The 20360-nt window shown below is 38.8% G+C and overlaps 1 protein-coding gene across 4 annotated transcripts in view; it reads left to right on the forward strand.

Annotated features, from left to right (window-relative positions):
• LOC133549241 (alpha-1,3-mannosyl-glycoprotein 4-beta-N-acetylglucosaminyltransferase C-like) overlaps positions 1-20067 on the forward strand; it is a 54058-nt gene extending 33991 nt beyond the window's left edge. For all 4 annotated transcript variants that reach the window (XM_061894456.1, XM_061894457.1, XM_061894459.1 and 1 more), the window contains 3 exons: positions 13121-13263; positions 16860-17007; positions 17077-20067. In XM_061894456.1, the coding sequence (XP_061750440.1) occupies positions 13121-13263; positions 16860-17007; positions 17077-18224 (1439 nt within the window). In that variant the 3' untranslated portion in view covers positions 18225-20067. The remainder of the gene's footprint in view (positions 1-13120; positions 13264-16859; positions 17008-17076) is intronic.
• Positions 20068-20360: the final 293 nt, after the last annotated feature.

Raw genomic sequence — 20360 nt, forward strand, 5'->3', positions numbered from 1 at the left:
TGACTCAGCCGGGGTTTGAACTCACGACCTACCGATCTCAGGGCGGACACTCTAACCCAGGGGCGCTCACACTTTTTCTGCAGGCGAGCTACTTTTCAATTGACCAAGTCGAGGAGATCTACCTCATTCCTACTTATAATTTATATTTATTTATTTATGAAAGAGACATTTTTGTTAACAAGTTAATGGTGTTTAATGATAATACAAGCATGTTTAACTCACATAGATTCCTTTCTTTCATGAAGACAAGAATATAAGTTGGTGTATTTGATTCTGATGACTTGCATTGATTGGAATCAGACAGTGGTGCTGATAACGTCCGCATTTTCAAATGGAGGAAAAAAGAAGTCCTCCTTTCTGTCCAATACCACATGAAAGTGGTTGGATTTGGCATCTCATTTGTCCAACTTGCATACTCGATTTTAAACACTTTGTTATGAGAGTAGCATATGTGTGTGGCCCTTTAATGTCTGGCAGCAGGTGAGTGACGTCAGTGACTGTGCGGGTGGGCAAGCAAGTGAGAAAGCGGTCGCTGAGGGCGGGGGAGAAATACATTGGCATCAAACGCCGTAGCTTGCTAGCTTGTGCACGCCAGCTTTCTGAGACTCTTATTTTGTTAGCACAGGCAGGATGAAACAGGTGTTTTATGGTGAAGACAGGAACTGTGCAGTCGGTCTTTAGAGTTTTGACAGTAGGTACGGAGTCTCTAGAAATAAAATGTGTTTCTCTGCGTCCGCTCTGTTAGTGATTTTTTTCTTAAATATGAGCTCGCAGCAGCCAGCGTCATCTCACAAGATCCTCGGGTGCCGAGAATGTCAAACAACTGACGAAAGTGAAGTCTTGGTATGATTGATGATTGCTCATTTTTATGTATATTTTTTAATGCCTGGCTTGAGATCGACTGACACACCCTCCGAGATCGACCAGTCGATCGCGATCGACGTAATGGGCACCCCTGCTCTAACCACTAGGCATCAGGATCCTGGCAGCACTATTCTGTATATATTTGCAGCTTCTGAATGTTCTTGCTGGGGTTCCCGACAAGAAGTGCGTTGCAGTAGTCGAGCCTAGGCTTTTTCTTGCCAGGGTTAGGGTAGCCGCGTCCTTTCTAAGACTGGCCGGGGCGATTCCAGCCAGGACTGGCAGGTGGGACATGGGGGTGGGTTCCAAGACAACCAGTGAAGTAAAGTGAAGTGAATTATATTTATATAGCGCTTTTTCTGTAGTGACTCAAAACGCTTTACATAGTGAAACCCAATATCTAATTTTTACATTTAAACCAGTGTGGGTGGCACTGGGAGCAGGTGGGTAAAGTGTCTTGCCCAAGGACACAACGGCAGTGACTAGGATGGCGGAAGTGGGGATCGAACCTGCAACCCTCAACCGAACTATACCGCCTGTATATTTGCAGCTTCGGAATGTTCTTGCTGGGGTTCCCGACGAGAAATGCGTTGCAGTACTCGAGCCTGGGCCTTTTCTTGCCAGGGTGTGGGTAGCCGCGTCCTGTATGAGACTGACCGGGGCGATTCCAGCTAGGACTGTCAGGTGGGACATGGGGGTGGGTTTCAAGACAACCAGTGACTATCCGAAGGGGGCTGGTGATCACAGTATCTACCTTATTCACATGTGGACTTCTGCCCCAGGCAGGGGCACAGTTTTCGGCAACAGGTAGGACCAGGGCTTCTGTAAATATGCTTAGTGTCTGGGGAGAGGCACCCCGAGTCGAACCTTCCAGGCGGCGGATGAGCGAGACCCTTGCTCTAACCTTGGTCTTCATTTCATCCAGGTTTTGCTTGTAGGACAGTGTATGTCCAAGCGTATGCCAGGGTACTTGGGGGCTTGCTGAAACTGCAGACGGTTGTTGCCAACATACACTTCCAGTTCCCTTCCTGCTTCCCTGTTCTTGAGGTGGTAATCAGCCGACACCGTCTTGCCCATGCTGAGCTGAAGTTGCCACCTCTGGAGGTAGTCTGCCAGGATACCCATGTCTAGATTGAGACCATCCTCCATCGCCTTCCATGTTGGCCGTCGGAGCATGATGGCCAAGTCGTCTGCGTAGCCGTACTTTCTAGATGTTGTATCCGGCAGGTCCTGAACGTAGATGTTGAACAACATTGGTGAAAGGACGGAGCCTTGTGGGACACCGTTCTTCAGCCTTCGGAGCCTGCTGGTCTATCCATCGCTAGTCTGTAAGGTGAAGCTAAGGTTTAAGAGCATCGCAATGATGAACCCCACCCTTTGCCAGTCCGGGATAGTCCTTAGCAGCTTCAGGTGTAGTCCGTGGTGCCAGACGGCTTCGTAGGCAGCTGTCGGGTCCAGGAATACTACTCCAGCTTTCTCGTTGTGCTGGAAGTTGTCCTCGATGTCCTGAATGAGTAGCGTTACCTGATCCACTGTTGACCGGCCTCGGTGGAAGCCGGCTTGTTCCGGTGGGAGTTGTGGGTCCACCAATGGCTCAATTCGGCTGTAAATCAACCTCTCCAGGATCTTAAATGGGACACAGGGGACGCATAAATAAAGCGTTACTAAAACGGCTTTCTTTCATCTCCGTAATATCGCTAAAATTCGCTCCATTTTGTCCAGTAAAGACGCTGAGATCAATATCCATGCGTTTGTTACGTCTCGTCTCGATTACTGTAACGTATTATTTTCGGGTCTCCCCATGTCTAGCATTAAAAGATTACAGTTGGTACAAAATGCGGCTGCTAGACTTTTGACAAGAACAAGAAAGTTTGATCATATTACGCCTGTACTGGCTCACCTGCACTGGCTTCCTGTGCACTTAAGATGTGACTTTAAGGTTTTACTACTTACGTCTAAAATACTACACGGTCTAGCTCCAGCCTATCTTGCCGATTGTATTGTACCGTATGTCCCGGCAAGAAATCTGCGTTCAAAAGACTCCGGCTTATTAGTGATTCCTAGAGCCCAAAAAAAGTCTGCGGGCTATAGAGCGTTTTCATTTCGGGCTCCAGTACTCTGGAATGCCCTCCCGGTAAAAGTTCGAGATGCCACCTCAGTAGAAGCATTTAAGTCTCACCTTAAAACTCATTTGTATACTCTAGCCTTTAAATAGACTCCCTTTTTAGACCAGTTTCTTTTCTTTTTCTCCTATGTCCCACTCTCCCTTGTGGAGGGGGTCCGGTCCGATCCGGTGGCCATGTACTGCTCGCCTGTGTATCGGCTGGGGACATCTCTGCACTGCTGATCCGCCTCCGCTTGGGATGTTTTCCTGCTGGCTCTGCTGTGTACGGGACTCTCGCTGCTGTGTTGGATCCGCTTTGGACTGGACTCTTGCGACTGTGTTGGATCCATTATGGATTGAACTTTCACAGTATCATGTTAGACCCGCTCGACATCCATTGCTTTCCTCCTCTCCAAGGTTCTCATAGTCATCATTGTCACCGACGTCCCACTGGGTGTGAGTTTTCCTTGCCCTTATGTGGGCCTACCGAGGATGTCGTAGTGGTTTGTGCAGCCCTTTGAGACACTAGTGATTTAGGGCTATCTAAGTAAACATTGATTGATTGATTGATTGATTGATTGATTGATAGTCTCGGATTATTACAGAACCAGATCACTTTTGCATCTACTGTGGCACCTCGGTTTTTCTTAGCAGTCTGTTCCAAAAGTCCATATGAAGACCAAGTTGTAGGGAAAATGAAGCGATCATGTAAAGCACTCATCAGTTTTTTTGAAGAGTAAAAACAAAAAAAGTCAATTTCTCAGCAAGTTTACGTCTTGTGGGCGAAACTTTTGACTCCGAACAAAAGAAAAAGTTTGCCTCCGATTATTGTCTCCCTCGTTGTCTTGTCTTAACTTGCAAGAAGAAACAAAGAAGACACTTCATGAGAAGCTCCAACAAGGCGATGCTCGCCCGGTATTAAAAAAACGCTTCTACCAGGTGGATGGTGTTTGACGTGTCGCTAACGAGGACAGACGTTCTTCTTCAGTCACGGCTTTGACCCAAATTAACGACGCGCGGCAGACCTGATGAGGCGTGACGGCCAATAAGAGGACCTCCATGTGGATGTGACTCGCCCTTGCCACTAAAATACTGGAAAGAAAAACTGTCAGAGTATTATTGGAGGAACACCGTTTGTAAATATGTATCTCAATCTGGGTGGGCGAAATCAGGTGTGTGAGTGTGTGTGTGTGTGTGTGTGTGTGTGTGTGTGTGTGTGTGTGTGTGTGTGTGTGATTTGTTTTTCTGATCTTTTGTGTGTGAAAGGAGTTGTTGTATCAACTAGCCTGTAGTGTGACTCATTAAGTGTAGTGTCACTATCGTAAAGTGTAGTGTGACTATCATAAAGTGTAGTGTGACTTTCATTAGGTGTAGTGTGACTATCATTAAGTGTAGTGTCACTATCATAAAGTGTAGTGTCACTATCAGAAAGTGTAGTGTGACTATCATTAAGTGCTGTGTGACTATCATAAAGTGTAGTGTGACTTTCATTAGGTGGAGTGTGACTATCATTAAGTGTAGTGTCACTATCAGAAAGTGTAGTGTGACTATCATTCAGTGTTGTGTGTTTATCATAAAGTGTAGTGGGACTTTCATAAAGTGTAGTGTCATTCACATTAAGTGCAGTGTGACTATTGTAAGGTGTAGCGTGACTATCATTAAGTGTTGTGTGATTATCATAAAGTGTAGTGTGACTATCATTCAGTGTTGTGTGTTTATCATAAAGTGTAGTGGGACTTTCATAAAGTGTAGTGTCATTAACATTAAGTGCAGTGTGATTATTGTAAGGTGTAGCGTGACTATCATTAAGTGTTGTGTGATTATCATAAAGTGTAGTGTGACTATCATTAAGTGTGGTGTGACTATCATTCAGTGTTGTGTGTTTATCATAAAGTGTAGTGGGACTTTCATAAAGTGTAGTGTCATTAACATTAAGTGCAGTGTGATTATTGTAAGGTGTAGCGTGACTATCATTAAGTGTTGTGTGATTATCCTAAAGTGTAGTGTGACTATCATTAAGTGTGGTGTGACTATCATTAAGTGTAGTGTGACTATCGTAAAGTGTACTGTGACTATAATTAAGTATTGTGTGATTTTCATATAGTGTAGTGTGACTTTCATAAATTGTTTTGTGATTAACAAAGTGTAGTGTGACTATCATAAAATGTAGTGTGATTAACATAAAGTGTAGTGTCACTATCATAAGGTGTAGTGTCATTATCATAAAGTGTAGTGTGACTTTTATAAAGTGTAATGTGATTAACATTAATTGTAGTGTCACTATCATTAAGTGTAGTGTCACTATCATAAAGTGTAATGTGATTAACAAAGTGTAGTGTGACTTTCATAAAGTGTTGTGTGATTAACATGAAGTGTAGTGTCACTATCATAAAGTGTAGTGTGACTATCGTAAAGTGTAGTGTGACTTTCATACAGTGTAGTGTGACTGACATCAATTGTTTTGTCACTATCATAAAGTCTAGTGTGACTAACATGAAGTGTAGTGTGACTTTCATAAAGTGTAGTGTGATTGACATAAAGTCTAGTGTGACTTTCATAAAGTGTAGTGTGACTGTCATAAAGTGTAGTGTCACTATCATAAAGTGTAGTGTGACTAACATGAAATGTAGTTTGAATTTCATGAAGTGTATTGTGATTAACATAAAGTGTAGTGTTACTATCATAAAGTGTAGTGTGACTGTGACTATTGTAAAGTGTAGTGTGACTTTCATAAAGTGTAGTGTGATTAACAAAGTGTAGTGTGACTGTCATAAAGTGTAGTTTGATTTTCATAAAGTGTTGTGTGATTATCATTGTCACACTTGGACTATGACTTGGACTATGGGATAGTTTGTTTCGCCGATGTAAAGGGAAATTGGCACAAGCAAGACCTGAATGTAAGTACATTTTGATTTATTACTATACAAACAAACTACAAAAAGGCAAACAAATGGCGCGCACAATGGCGGAGAACAAACTTGACAAATGAAAAACAAATGACTTGCATAAAGGTTACAAACTATGAACATGAAACAAAAACACTTGCACTGTTGCATGAATAACAAAACTTACGTGGCGTGGACAAAATGAACAGCAAGGTCTTTGGCATGAAAGGAGTTGAGGAATACGGGATGTGTGGGGAATGTGAAGTTGCCAGACTGACTACCAGGTAACTGTGGTTTAAATAATAACTATGATCATTACAAACAGGTGTGAGGGCTGAGGACAGGGGTGTGACATGAGGGCCAGGTGAAAATTAATGAGTTGCTATGTAAACAAAGAAAACAAGGAAGTGCAAAAGCAAGAACAGAATGTCCAAAAAACAAAACATAACATGACCAAAACAAAACATGATTTCCTGGGCGTGACAATCATTAAGTGTAGTGTGACTATCATTAAGTGTTGTGTGATTATCAAAGTGTAGTGTGACTTTCAAAAAGTGTAGTGTGACTTTCATGAAGTGTAGTGTGACTATCATAAAGTGTAGTGTGATTAATATAAAGTGTAGTGTCACTATCATAAAGTGTAATGTGACTTTCATAAAGTGTAATGTGATTAACATTAATTGTAGTGTCACTATCATAAAGTGTAGTGTGACTATCATAAAATGTAGTGTGACTATCATTAAGTGGTGTGCGATTATCGTAAAGTGTAGTGTGACTATCATAAAGTGTAGTGTCACTATCATAAAGTGTAGTGTCACTATCAAAAAGTGTAGTGTGACTATCATTAAGTGTTGTGTGATTATCATAAAGTGTAGTGGGACTTTCATAAAGTGCAGTGTCAATAACAAAATGTGCAGTGTGACTATCATTAAGTGTAGTGTAACTAGCATATAGTGTAGTGTCATTAACATAAAATGCAGTGTGACTATTTTAAAGTGTAGCGTGACTATCATTAAGTGTTTTGTGATTATCATAAAGTGTTGTGTGATTATCATAAAGTGTAGTGTGACTTTCATAAAGTGTAGTGTGACTATCATGAAGTGTAGTGTGACTATCAAAAAGTGTATTTTGATTAACATAAAGTGTAGTGTCACTATCATAAAGTGTAGTCTCATTATCATAAAGTGTAGTGTGACTTTCATAAAGTGTAATGTGATTAACATTAATTGTAGTGTCATTATCATTAAGTGTAGTGTGACTATAATTAAGTGTTGTGTGATTATCATAAAGTGTAGTGTGACTTTCATAAATTGTTGTGTGATTAACAAAGTGAAGTGTGACCATCATAAAGTGTAGTGTGATTAACAAAGTGTAGTGTGACTTTCATAAAGTGTAGTGTGATTAACATGAAGTGTAGTGTGACTATCATGAAGTGTAGTGTGACTATCATTAAGTGTAGTGTGGCTATTATAAAGTGTAGTGTGACTATCATAAAGTGTAGTGTCACTATCATAAAGTGTAGTGTGATCAACAAAGTGTAGTGTGACTTTCATAAAGTGTAGTGTGATTAACATGAAGTGTAATGTCACTATCATTAAGTGTAGTGTGACTATCGTAAAGTGTAGTGTGACTATCATAAAGTGTAGTGTGATTAACAAAGTGTAATGTGACTTTCATACAGTGTAGTGTGACTAACATGAAGAGCAGTGTGATTAACAAAGTGTAGTGTTACTATCATAAAGTGTAGTGTCACTGTCATAAAGTTTATTGTGACTAACATGAAGTGTAGTGTGACTTTCATAAAGTGTAGTGTGCTTAACAAAGTGTAGTGTTACTATCCTAAAGTGTTGTGTGACTATTGTAAAATGTAGTGTGACTATTGTAAAGTGTAGTGTGACTATCAGTAAGTGTTGTGTGATTATCATAAAGTGGAGGGTGACTTTCATAAAGTGTAGTCTGATTAACATAAAGTGTAGTGTGACTATCAATAAGTGTAGTGTGACTATCAAAAGTGTAATGTGATTATCACAAAGTGTAGTGTGATTAACAGAAAGTGTAGTGTTACTATCATAGCATGCGACTATCATAAAGTGTAGTGTGTTTATCATTCAGTGTAGAATGATTTCCAATAAGTGTATTACAGTGTCATTGTCAAAGTGTCGCATTACTATCATAGAATGTAACTATCATAAAGTGTAGTGTGACTATAATCAAGTGTTGTGTGACTATTATGAAGTGTAGCGTGAACTAGTGTTTTAAGGCCGGGACACCATTATAATAACAGAGAGCAGAGTTGCTAAATGACTCTTCTAAAAGAAAAAGTGACTTAGCAATTCTAATAAGTTTGCATGTAGCTCAGAAAAAAGGAATTTAAAAATATACAAATGTGCTTTTTATTTAATTTTTTTTACAAAAAAATGTCCCTGTTGGTAAAAAGTGACATTTGTAGTCGGATTTGCAGCAGCTGGTGGGATGATTCTAGCGAGCTGAGGCAAAGTGACAGCTGCCAAGGCGAGGATAAACGGTCGGTTTAACTGTTGTCAAGGACCTTCACGGACTATTTCTGTCAGAATAATTGTATCAAAGTGACCACAAAACTTTGTGTTACATTGAGTTTCGGCGAGAAGACAAAAGCTGTTTTTGATCCGACCAAGAAGAAGGCTTGTGAAACTCCACTGTGTAGGATGGGAAGCAACATGAAGGTGTTCTGTTTCTTTGATGTATTGTAATCTACCGAAAGATTTTGTCTTGACCCGAGAACTACAGTAGGGAGAGGAAGCAGGGCCTGACTCCCCTCCAGTCACCGTTTCTTTGACCTGTTTTACGACCCTTTCTTAGAACTGTTTGTAATCAAAGGCGAGCGCTGTTTACGACCCCCGTCCCTTAGAAACAGCTGTTGCCATGTAATCAGGGAAAGTCCAAATAAAAGAGGAGGCGTTCAATCTTTCGTCAGAGCGTGGTGGAACTCTACAAAGCGTACAGTCCAGACGTCTCTCCTCAATTGAGCCAAATTTTATTCTGTCTCTGTTTAATTCCTTGCTTTCTGTCTTGTTCAATAGATGTCATCAGTGTTTGAACCTGACAATTTCTATTCTCACGAGAATAAATATACGGGACGAAGTGCGTACCTTGAACGCACGATGAGTACTTTTGTCGCCAAAAACAGGTCGTTACACCCGGGATGTTGCTCGGCGTGCTACAGTGTTGCAGCCGGGAGGCTAATGGCGTTATTGATGGAGTCCTGCTTAGATGTGACAGGCCACAAAGTCACTGCAAAGTGAAACCATCCATCACCTTTTTGCCGCAGCATCGACAACAAGTGTCTCGTTGGTTTTCAAGGACGTGTGTGTGTGTGTGTGTGTGTGTCCCCACCAGGGGTCCTTCACGCAGGCCCACCTCCACTCTTGACACAAAGTGGGATTAAACGTCTCCCGGGAGGGCACCTTGATGGACGGGCCTCTCTTTACCCTCACTTGTGCTCCGTTGTCATGGTTACAGAGACGGCATCTGTCATCCTTTTCATACTATGTACAGTCGTGGTCAAAAGTTTACATACACTTGTAAAGAACATAATGTCATGGCTGTCTTGAGTTTCCAATCATTTCGAGAACTGTTGTTTTTTTGTGATAGGGTGATTGGAGCACATACTTGTTGGTCACAAAAACATTCATGAAGTTTGGTTCTTTTTGTACCATGTATCCCGGACAGAAATCTGCATTCTAAGAACTCCGACTAGTGATTCACAGTTAGAGATGCTACCTCAGTAGAAGCATTTATGTCCCATCTTAAAACTCATTGTGACAGTCTATTGCTGTCGTGCGGGTTCCCAGGACCATCAAGGAAGGACATTTTGCTCTTGAGCATGTTTGACTCTTTATTTTGAAATAAAGCTTTTCTGCAGCTCGGATCGCTTTTCAGGTTCTCCTCCGCCCTGCCGTCGTCTCTCGTGTGCTGTCTTCTGTTTCTCTCGCTTCTCCTGCGCTGCATCTGCTGCGGACACTCCACCACCTTCTTCCCTGTTCTCTCCTCTTTCTCCTCTTTTATACATTGTCAGGAGAAATGTTAATAATTTACCGGTGTGTGAGCCATGCACCTGAATTCGATTGCGGCGGCGTCGCTCCCGGCACGCCCCGCCTCTCCGCTCCGCCGCATCCTCCGCCTCTTTGCCGCCATCTTGGGCAGGGCTGCCGTGTGCCCTGCCCCGCCGTCGGCCCGTTGGCTCCGCCTCTCCAAATCCATTTAAACACCGTAGTCTTTGAATAGACACCTTTTTAGACCATTTGATCTGTCGCTCCTCCAGGAGAGGTTATCAGGTAGCCACAGATCAGTTTTCAAGCAGGACGCGCTGGCTGTTTCCGTAACTTGTTTGGTTAAGCACTATAAAGTTTAATTTTCTTTAAAGGTATTTTCTTTTTTTTTTTCAAATAAAATAAGGTGTATTTGTCATTCAATCCTATTTTATTTCATTATTGTTAAATACCTTTTTGATGAATGAATGTATTTCATTTTGTTCATTAAATATGTGTTTATGTATATTTAGCAGGTGCACGCGACTGCTTTTTGTCTGATGTGGAAGGCGAGGAGGAAGCTGGTTGGCATTCATCGCCACCTACTACATTGTTGGCGTCAACAAAAAGCCAGCATGTGATAAAAATGAGCGCGGACAATGATCATACTGATGGAAGTGGATAAAAACAAACAGCACGCTTGGTAAACAAGGAGGGCTTTATCTATTCATGGAATTCATTTCCATATAAATGCGGCCTGACCGATGATTGTTTGGGCTTTTCATTCGGAAGACAAACAAGGAGCAAAACTAATTTGTCAGATGCTTTTGTTTGTTGTTTGCTTTTATTCATCTATTCTTTCTAACAATCATTAGGGAATAATATTCCATCCATTTTCTTCGGCTTCACGGGGGAAGCAGCCTAAGCAGGGACGCCCAGACATCCCTCTGCCCTGCTACTTCGTCAAGCTTACACACACACACACACACACACACATATATATATATATATATATATATATATATATATGTATATATATATATATATATATATATATACATATGTATATATATACATATGTATATACATATATATATATATATCAATCAGTCAATCAATGTTTATTCATACAGCCATAAATCACAAGTGTCTCAAAGGGCTGCAAAAGCCACAATAACATCCGCGATACAGAATCCACATAAGGGAGAGGAAAAACTCACCCCAGTGGGACATTAATGTGAATGACTATGACAAACCATGGAGAGGACCGCATATGTGAGCATATGGGGGAGGGGGGGTCTAACATAATATTGTGAAAGTCCAGTCCATAGTGGATCTAACATAATAGTGAGTATATATATATATATATATATATATATATATATATATATATATATATATATATATATATATATATATGTGTATATATATATATATATATATATATTAGGGCTGCGAATCTTTGGGTGTCCCACGATTCAATTCAATATCGATTTTTTGGGTCACGGTTCGATTCAAACTAAAAAAAAAATTTCAATTCAACAACGATTTTTTTCCCCATTCAAAATGATTCTGTATTCATTCAATACATAGGATTTCAGCAGGATCTACCCCAGTCTGCTGTCATGCTAGCAGAGTAGTAGATTTTTTTCAGAAAGCTTTTATAATTGTAAAGGACAATGTTTTATCAACTGATTGCAATAATGTAAATTTGTTTTAACTATTAAACAAACCAAAAATATGACTTATTTTATCTTTGTGAAAACATTTGACACAGTGTGTTGTCAAGCTTATGAGATGTGATGCAAGTGTAAGCCACTGTGACACTATTGTTCTTTTTTTTAATTTTTTTTATAAATGTCTAATGATAATGTCAATGAGGGATTTTTAATCACTGCTATGCTGAAATTATAACTAATATTGATACTGTTGTTGATAATATTCATTTTTGTTTCACTACTTTTAGTATGTTCTGTGTCGTGTTTGTGTCTCCTCTCAATTGCTCTGTTTATTGCAGTTCTGAGTGTTGCTGGGTCAGGTTTGGTTTTGGAAAAGGATTCCATTGTTATGGTATTGCTGTGTATTGTTTTGTTGGATTGATAATAAATAAAAATAAAAATAAAATTGATTTTTTAAAAATGAGAATCGATTCTGAATCGCACAACGTGAGAATCGTGCTTCGTATTCAAATAAATATATATATATATATTGTTTGTGTGTATGTATATATACTGTGTATATATGTATATATATGCATATATATATATAGTGTATGTGTATATATATATATATATTTAATATATATTGTGTGTATAAATATGTATATATATTTGGGTATATATATATACATATATATAAATATATATATGTATATACAGTATATGTATACATATGTGTATGTATACACATATACATCTTTACACATGTTAGTGTGTACATATATATATATACATATACATATATGGATGGATGATAGATACATAGATAGATAGATAGATAGATAGATAGATAGATAGATAGATAGATAGATAGATAGATAGATAGATAGATGGATGGATGGATGGATGGATGGATGGATGGATGGATGGATGGATTGAACCTTGAACCCTAGTTTATCGCTGTTAATTGGTTCCGGACTTGACCTTGGGGAGTACATTTAGGCGAATTAGTATGCTATTAATTACAAATGGAATATTTTCATGAGAAAATCATAAACAAATGTTTACAGCCTTCTAAAAAATAATGTTGGGCTTTCTTGACATGACATAACAGCCATTTAGTCGCATTCACTTTCTCATCTAGTAGTCATTAATAATTCTTTAGTATTGATCGTTTTAGTTCATTCAGGTATTTTTATGCTTGAAAACGCTTCATTTATGGCAGAAATATTTTGAATTATTTGTTTTAAATCAAATAATAGAGTGCGTATACTAATCACTGTATATTTAATTACCTATATTATTATTGTAATTATTATTATTATTATTTTATTATCTTATTTTTAATGGATTGTTTTATTAACTCCTTTTATTTCAGTTTTTGTAATCAAATTTCTATCGTTTGTTTATTTAAAATAATATTTGTATTTAATGCATTTTGTAAATATTTTTTTGTATTCATTTATTTATAATTTGTTTTTTAATGTCTATTAATTGCAAGAATATACTTTGATAAAACCCTATTTTGCATTTTTATTTTTTATATATATACATTTTGTCATCACCTCCAGTTGTTTGAATGGCAATCAATGCTTTACCCCACAGTGAGAAACAAGACGATGAGGTGCTTGTGGAAGTGTGTGGACAAGATGAGGTGCTTGAGGAAAAGATCCACGCTGCCTCTGCTGGGCCTCCTCGTCTTCTTCATGCTGCTCTTCAACCTCTACATGGATGACGGATCTATGCTGGTGAGGTTCACTTCTTTTTACGCTTGTGGGACACTTAGGTGGCACAGTAACGTGTGACTTAGAACCCATGACAGGGTCATGATGGCCATTGTTTGACCCTGGAACAGATTAATTCCTTTGGGACTGCGCTTGTTTCACTCTATACTGTAAAAAAAAAAAAAAAAATTAAATCTGTAGATTTTTAGAAAAAATCTAGACAGCTCAGTTGCCAGAATTTTATTGCAAACAATTTTTTTTTTTGTTGACAACTGAGCTGCAAGTTTGTTGGTTTTTTACCATAACATCTGCGGTTTCTGTTTATAATGCATATCTGTGACATTTAAAAAAAAAAAAAACGGTAACTTTTTTTTTTATGGTTGAATTCTGAAAACTGAGCTGCCAGTTTGTTTTTTTTAACCATAAAATCTGTGGTTTCTTTTTATAATACATTTCTGTGAAATGAAACAACAACAACAACAAAAACATTCTGAAAACTGAGCTGCCGTTTTGTTTTTTTATCCTAAAATGTATTTTTTAATTTTTTAATTTTTGGAGAATTACAATATACTAAAAAATGGTACCACTTTAGTTTTTACAGTAAAATTAATTAAATTGTGAAAGTTTCACTTTAAAATATTCCAGCTTTTTTTTTTTTTACACATAAATTTTACACGTAAATTGAAAAAAAGAAAATGGTACCATTCTTATTTTTATGGTAAAATTATTTTTTATTTTTTTCGTAAATTCGTAAAAAAAATTTTAACAGAGCATTACAGTAAATTGAAAAACCGTAACACTTTTATTTTTAGGGAAAAAAAGAAAAATAGTAAAAATTTCAGTAACATTTGTATTTTTATGGTAAAAATCTGACTGAGCTGCCAGTTTTTTCTTTACCCTAAAATTTACGGGGAATGTTTGTGTTTTTTTCACAGAGAATTGCAGTATATTAAATATGGTATCACTTAAATTTTTACGGTAAAAAAATTGTAAAAATTCAACATCTTAATATTTTTTGTTGTTGTTGTTTACACATAATTATTGTGAATTGAAAAAACAGTACCAATTTTATAGTTATGTTAACATTTTGACAACTGAGCTGCCAGTTTGGGTTTTTTTACATAAAATCTACGGTCTTTGTTTTACAGTGCTTTACTGTAAATTGGAAAAAAAAATTTACCCTTTTTATTTTTTGGGTAAAATGTTGACAACTGAGCTGCCAGTTTGTTTGATTTTTTACCATAAAATCTTCGGTTTCTTTCTATAATGCATATCTGTGAAATACAAAAAAACTAAACAAAAAAAAGAATGATAACATATTTATTTTTATGGTAAAATTCTGAGTAAACTGCCCTTTTTTTATATATATATATATATATATATTTTTTTTTTTACCGTGAAATCAATGGTTGTTTTTTCTTAACAGAGCATTACCGTAAATTAAAAACCGTACCACTTTTATTTTTAAGGTAAAAAAGAAAAATGGTAACATTTTCACTTAAAAATATTACTTTTTTTTTTTGTACACATAATTACTGTGATTTGAAAAAACAGTAACAATTTTATATTTATGGTAACATTTTGACGACGGAGCTACCAGTTTGTTTGTTTTTTGCATAAAATCTACGATCTTTGCTTTTTATAGTTCTTCACTGTAAATTGAATATTTTTTTACAATATTTATTTTTTGGGTAAAATGTTGACAACTGCCAGTTTGTTTGTTTTTTTAACCACAAAATATTCGGTCTCTTTTTAAAATACATATCTGTGAAATTAACAAAAACAAAACAAACATAAAAAAAAAAAAACTGTAACATTTTTATTTTTTGGGTAAAATTCAGAGTGAACTGCCTTTTTTTTCCCCCCTACGGTCATTTTTTTTCTTAACACAGCATTACCGTAAATTTAAAAACCGTACCACCTTTTATTTTGCGGGAAAAAGTAAAAATGGTAAAAATCTCACTTGATAAAAAAAACAGTAACATTTTTATTTTTATAATAACATCCTGACTGAGCAGTCAGTATTTTTTTTAGCATAAAATGTACGTTTTTGTTTTTTTTTCACAGAGAATTGCATTATATTAAAATGGTATCACTTTCATTTTTACGGGAAACTTTTTTTTTTTTGATTTTACATTAAAATATATATATTTTACACATAACGACTGTAAATTGAAAATACAGTACCAATTTTATATTTACGGTAACATTTTGACGACGGCGCTGCCAGTTTCTTTGTTTGTTTTTTACGTAAAATCTACGGTTTGTGTTTTTACAGTGCTTCACTGTAAATTGAAAACATTTTTACCATATTTATTTTTGGGGTAAAATGTTGACAACTGCCAGTCTGTTTGTTTTTTTACCATAAAATATTCCGTCTCTTTTTTAAATACATATCTGTGAGATTAAGAAAAATAAAACAAACAAAAAAAAAAAACGGTAACATTTTTATTTTTACGGTAAAATTCAGAGTGGACTGCCTTTTTTTTTTTTTTTTTTTTTTCCTACCGTGTTTTTTTTTCTTAACAGCGCATTACCGTAAATTGAAAAACCGTACCACTTTTATTTTTACGGTAAAAAGGAAAAATGGTAAAGATCTCACTTTATAAAAAAACAGTAACATTTTTATTTTTATGGTAACATCCTGACTGAGCTGTTAGTATTTTTTTACCGTAAAATGTACGTTTTTGTTTTTTTTTCACAGAGAATTGCAGTATATTAAAATGGTATCACTTTCATTTTAACGGGAAACTTTTTTATTTTATTTTACATTAAAATATATATATATATATATATATATATATATATTGAAAAAACAGTACCAATTTTATATTTACGGTAACATTTTGACGACAGCGCTGCCAGTTTTTTTGTTGTTTTTTTACGTAAAATCTACGGTCTTTGTTTTTACAGTGCTTCACTGTAAATTGAAAACATTTTTACCATATTTATTTTTGGGGTAAAATGTTGACAACTACCAGTTTGTTTATTTTTTACCATGAAATATTCGGTCTCTTTTTAAAATACAAATCTGTGAAATTAAGAAAAACAAAATAAACAAAAAAAAAAACATTATCAGTTTTATTTTTTGGGTAAAATTCCTACGGCCGTTTTTTTTCTCAACAGCGCATTACCGTAAATTGAAAAACCGTACCACTTTTATTTTTACGGTAAAAAAGAAAAATGGTAAAAATCTCCCTTTATAAAAAAAAACAGTAAAATTTTTATTTTTATGGTAAAATTCTGACTGAGCTGCCAGTTTTTTTTTACCGTAAAATTTACGTTTTTTGTTTTTTGTTTTTTTTCCACAGAGAATTGCGGTATATTAAAATGGTACCATTTTCATTTTTACGGTAAACATTTTTATTTATTTTATCTTAAAATATTTTTTTACACGTAATGACTTTGAATTGAAAAAACAGTACCAATTTTATATTTACAGTAACATTTTGACGACGGAGCTGCCAGTTTTGTTTGTTTAATGTAAAATCTACGGTCTTTGTTTTTACAGAGCTTTACAGTAAATTGTACTGATGTCATTTTTACGCTAAAATTCTGTCAAACGTTTTGACGTTTTGGTGTCAGGATCCCGACTGAAAGCGTGTTGCTTTTACTTCCAGGAGTCTGAGAAACGTCCGCTGTGGGACAGGCTGGCGCGTCATACGAGCTCCGAGCGATACGTCCGCACCTTGGAGCACATGTCCAACTTCTCCGGGACCATCAACGTGACGTATCGCTACCTCGCCGGCGTTCCTCTCCCCAGGAGAAGTAGGTGCTCGGCGCGTGACGCCACCGCTTCCTGTCCCTTCGCCCGTGACGCTCCCTTGGTCCTCACAGAGTACCTGACCATCGGGCTGGCGTCGGTGAAAAGGAAGCGAGGGAACTACCTGCTGGAGACCCTCAAGTCCATCTTCGACCAGTCCAGCTACGAGGAGCTGAAGGAGATCGTGGTGGTGGTCCACCTGGCCGACTTCGACTTGGTCTGGTGCGAGAACTTGGTGCGGGAGATGAGCAGGAAGTTCGGCCACCACGTCATCGCCGGCCGCCTACTGGTGATCCAGGCCCCGGAGGAGTACTATCCATCCCTGGATGGTCTCAAGAGGAACTACAACGACCCCGAGGACCGCGTGCGCTTCCGCTCCAAGCAGAACGTGGACTACGCCTTCCTGCTCAACTTCTGCGCCAATCTGTCGGACTTCTACCTGATGCTGGAGGACGACGTGCGCTGCTCCCGCAACTTTCCGACAGCCCTGAAGAAGGTGATCGCCTCTAGGGAAGGTTCCTACTGGGTGACGCTGGAGTTCTCCAAACTGGGCTACATCGGGAAGCTCTACCACTCCGGGGACCTGCCCCGCCTGGCCCGCTTCCTGCTCATGTTCTACCAGGAGATGCCGTGCGACTGGCTCCTGGGCCACTTCCGGGGTCTGCTGGCCCAGAAGGACGTGATCCGCTTCAAGCCCTCACTCTTCCAGCACATGGGCTACTACTCGTCCTACCAAGGAGATGTGAACAAGCTGAAAGACGACGACTTCGAGGAGGACTCGCTGGACATACCCGACAACCCTCCGGCCAGCCTCCACACCAACATCGACGTCTTCGAGAACTACGCCGCCGCCAAGGCCTACAGCACCGTGGACGAGTACTTCTGGGGGAAGCCTCCGTCCACCGGGGACTTCTTCGTCGTCGTCTTCAACAAGTCGGCCAGAATCCGTCGGATCCAGGTGGTCACGGGCACGGAGGAGCGCCGGAGCGAAATCCTTCACCGCGGCGCCCTGGAGGTGGGTCGGAGGAGCGTGCCCGGCAAGCAGGGCAGGCAGTGCTCGTCCTACATCACGCTGGGGGAGTTCAAAGACGGGAAGATTGAGGCCGTCGACGTGGACCGCAAGATCGGTTTCGACATCGAGTGCGTGCGAATCGTGGTGACGGCCGCTCAGCAGGAATGGATCATCATCAGAACTATCAGTCTGTGGACCGCTCAGTCTTGATCCTTCCTGTCTTCCTTCTGCCATGCCTTCATCAGAACCGTTGATATTTTCTGGGCTTCACAGGTGCATTTTGCTTTTCAAACATTTCTCCCCCGAGGTGTTTGGGCCACGAGGGGAAAACCAAGGACGCGTTGGGTCTGCATCCATCGAAGGGCGAATTCGAAGGCCGCTTACGTCACGACGCAGCACGAAGGCAGTCCCAATTCTTTCAAATTCGAAAGATCCTCCAAATGCGCCATATCCCAAGATGCTTTGCGCGCCTTTGTTCAACCCAAATCTTTTTGACGATGGCGGAAAATACAGTGGGGCAAAAAAGTATTTTGTCAGCCACCGATTGTGCAAGTTCTCCCACTTAAAATGATGACAGAGGTCTGTAATTTTCATCATAGGTACACTTCAACTGTGAGAAACAGAATGTGAAGAAAAATAAAAGGAATTCACATTGTAGGAATTTTAAAGAATTTATTTGTAAATTATGGTGGAAAATAAGTATTTGGTCACTTCAAACAAGGAAGATCTCTGGCTCTCACAGACCTGTAACTTCTTCTTTAAGAAGCTCTTCTGTCCTCCAATCGTTACCTGTATTAATGGAACCTGTTTGAACTCTTTATCTGTATAAAAGACACCTGTCCACAGCCTCAAACAGTCAGACTCCAAACTCCACTATGGCCAAGACCAAAGAGCTGTCGAAGGACACCAGGAAAAGAATTGTAGACCTGCACCAGACTAGGAAGAGTGAATCTACAATAGGCAAGCAGCTTGGTGTGGAAAAAATCAACTGTGGGAACATTTATCAGAAAATGGAAGACATACAAGACCATTGATAATCTCCCTCGATCTGGGGCTCCACGCAAGATCTCATCCCGTGGGGTCAAAATGATCATGAGAACGGTGAGCAAAAATCCCAGAACCACACAGGGGGACCTGGTGAATGATCTGCAGAGAGCTGGGACCAAAGTAACAAAGGTTACCATCAGTAACACACCACGCCGACAGGGAATAAAATCCTGCAGTGCCAGACGTGTCCCCCTGCTTAACCCAGTGCATGTCCAGGCCCGTCTGAAGTATGCCAGAGAGCACATGAGGAGAAGGTCATGTGGTCAGATGAAACCAAAATATAACTTTTTGGTATAAACTCAAATCGTCTTGTTTGGAGGAAAAATAATACTGAGTTGCATCCCAAGAACACCAAACCTACTGTGAAGCATGGGGGTGGAAACATCATGCTTTGTTAAGGAAAGAATGAATGGGGCCATGTATCGTGAGATTTTGAGCCAAAACCTCCTTCCATCAGTGAGCGCTTTGAATGGTTGACCAAATACTTATTTTCCACCATAATTTACAAATAAATTATTTCAAATTCCTACAATGTGAATTCCTGGATTATTTTTTTCACATTCTGTCTCTCACAGTTGAAGTGTACCTATGATGAAAATTACAGACCTCTGTCATCATTTTAAGTGAGAGAACTTGCACAGTCGGTGGCTGACTAAATACTTTTTTGCCCCACTGTACAAGCAGCGGCACCAGCAGCGAATACACTTTCAAATGTAAGTATCCTCCGCAGGCCAGACTGTCCCATTTAACAACGGGTGACGCCTCCTTCTGAGGCGGCGTAGGCTGGGGTCCTCCGAAGAATGCAGACCCTGAATTGGGACACAGCTAATTTCTCCCGGCTGGCCTGGCAACCCCTCGGGAGCCCCCGGCAGGGGTAGGCTTCTCTGCTTAGGCTGCTGCCCCCGCGACCCGACCCTAAATGGAAGAAGATGAACGGACCACTCCTCCCATACAGAGTCCAACCTTTGTACTTCATTTTCCTAATATAAAAAACAAATTGTTTGTACTTGCCTGGTGTCTTTTTCCCCCCAAATGTTTCAATACTGAATAGATTTGTTTTTTATTCAAAATATTTTTTTAAACACGAAACCGTTCGAAAGTAAATTGTGGTTGCGTTCAAATTTGCCATAAAAAATATCATTTACGTTACTTTGCTGCCACCGTGTGGTGATCTCAGTAGATTTCTTTATTCTCCCCGTAATTTGCTACTATGATGTTTGATTGCAAAATAATTAATTAAATGTATATTAATAGGTACGTATATTGAATAAAAAGAAATGGCGGTTATTGGACGTGCTA

This window comes from Nerophis ophidion, linkage group LG03 (genome assembly GCF_033978795.1).
Source record: "Nerophis ophidion isolate RoL-2023_Sa linkage group LG03, RoL_Noph_v1.0, whole genome shotgun sequence".
In the NCBI taxonomy this organism is placed as follows: Eukaryota; Metazoa; Chordata; class Actinopteri; order Syngnathiformes; family Syngnathidae; genus Nerophis; species Nerophis ophidion.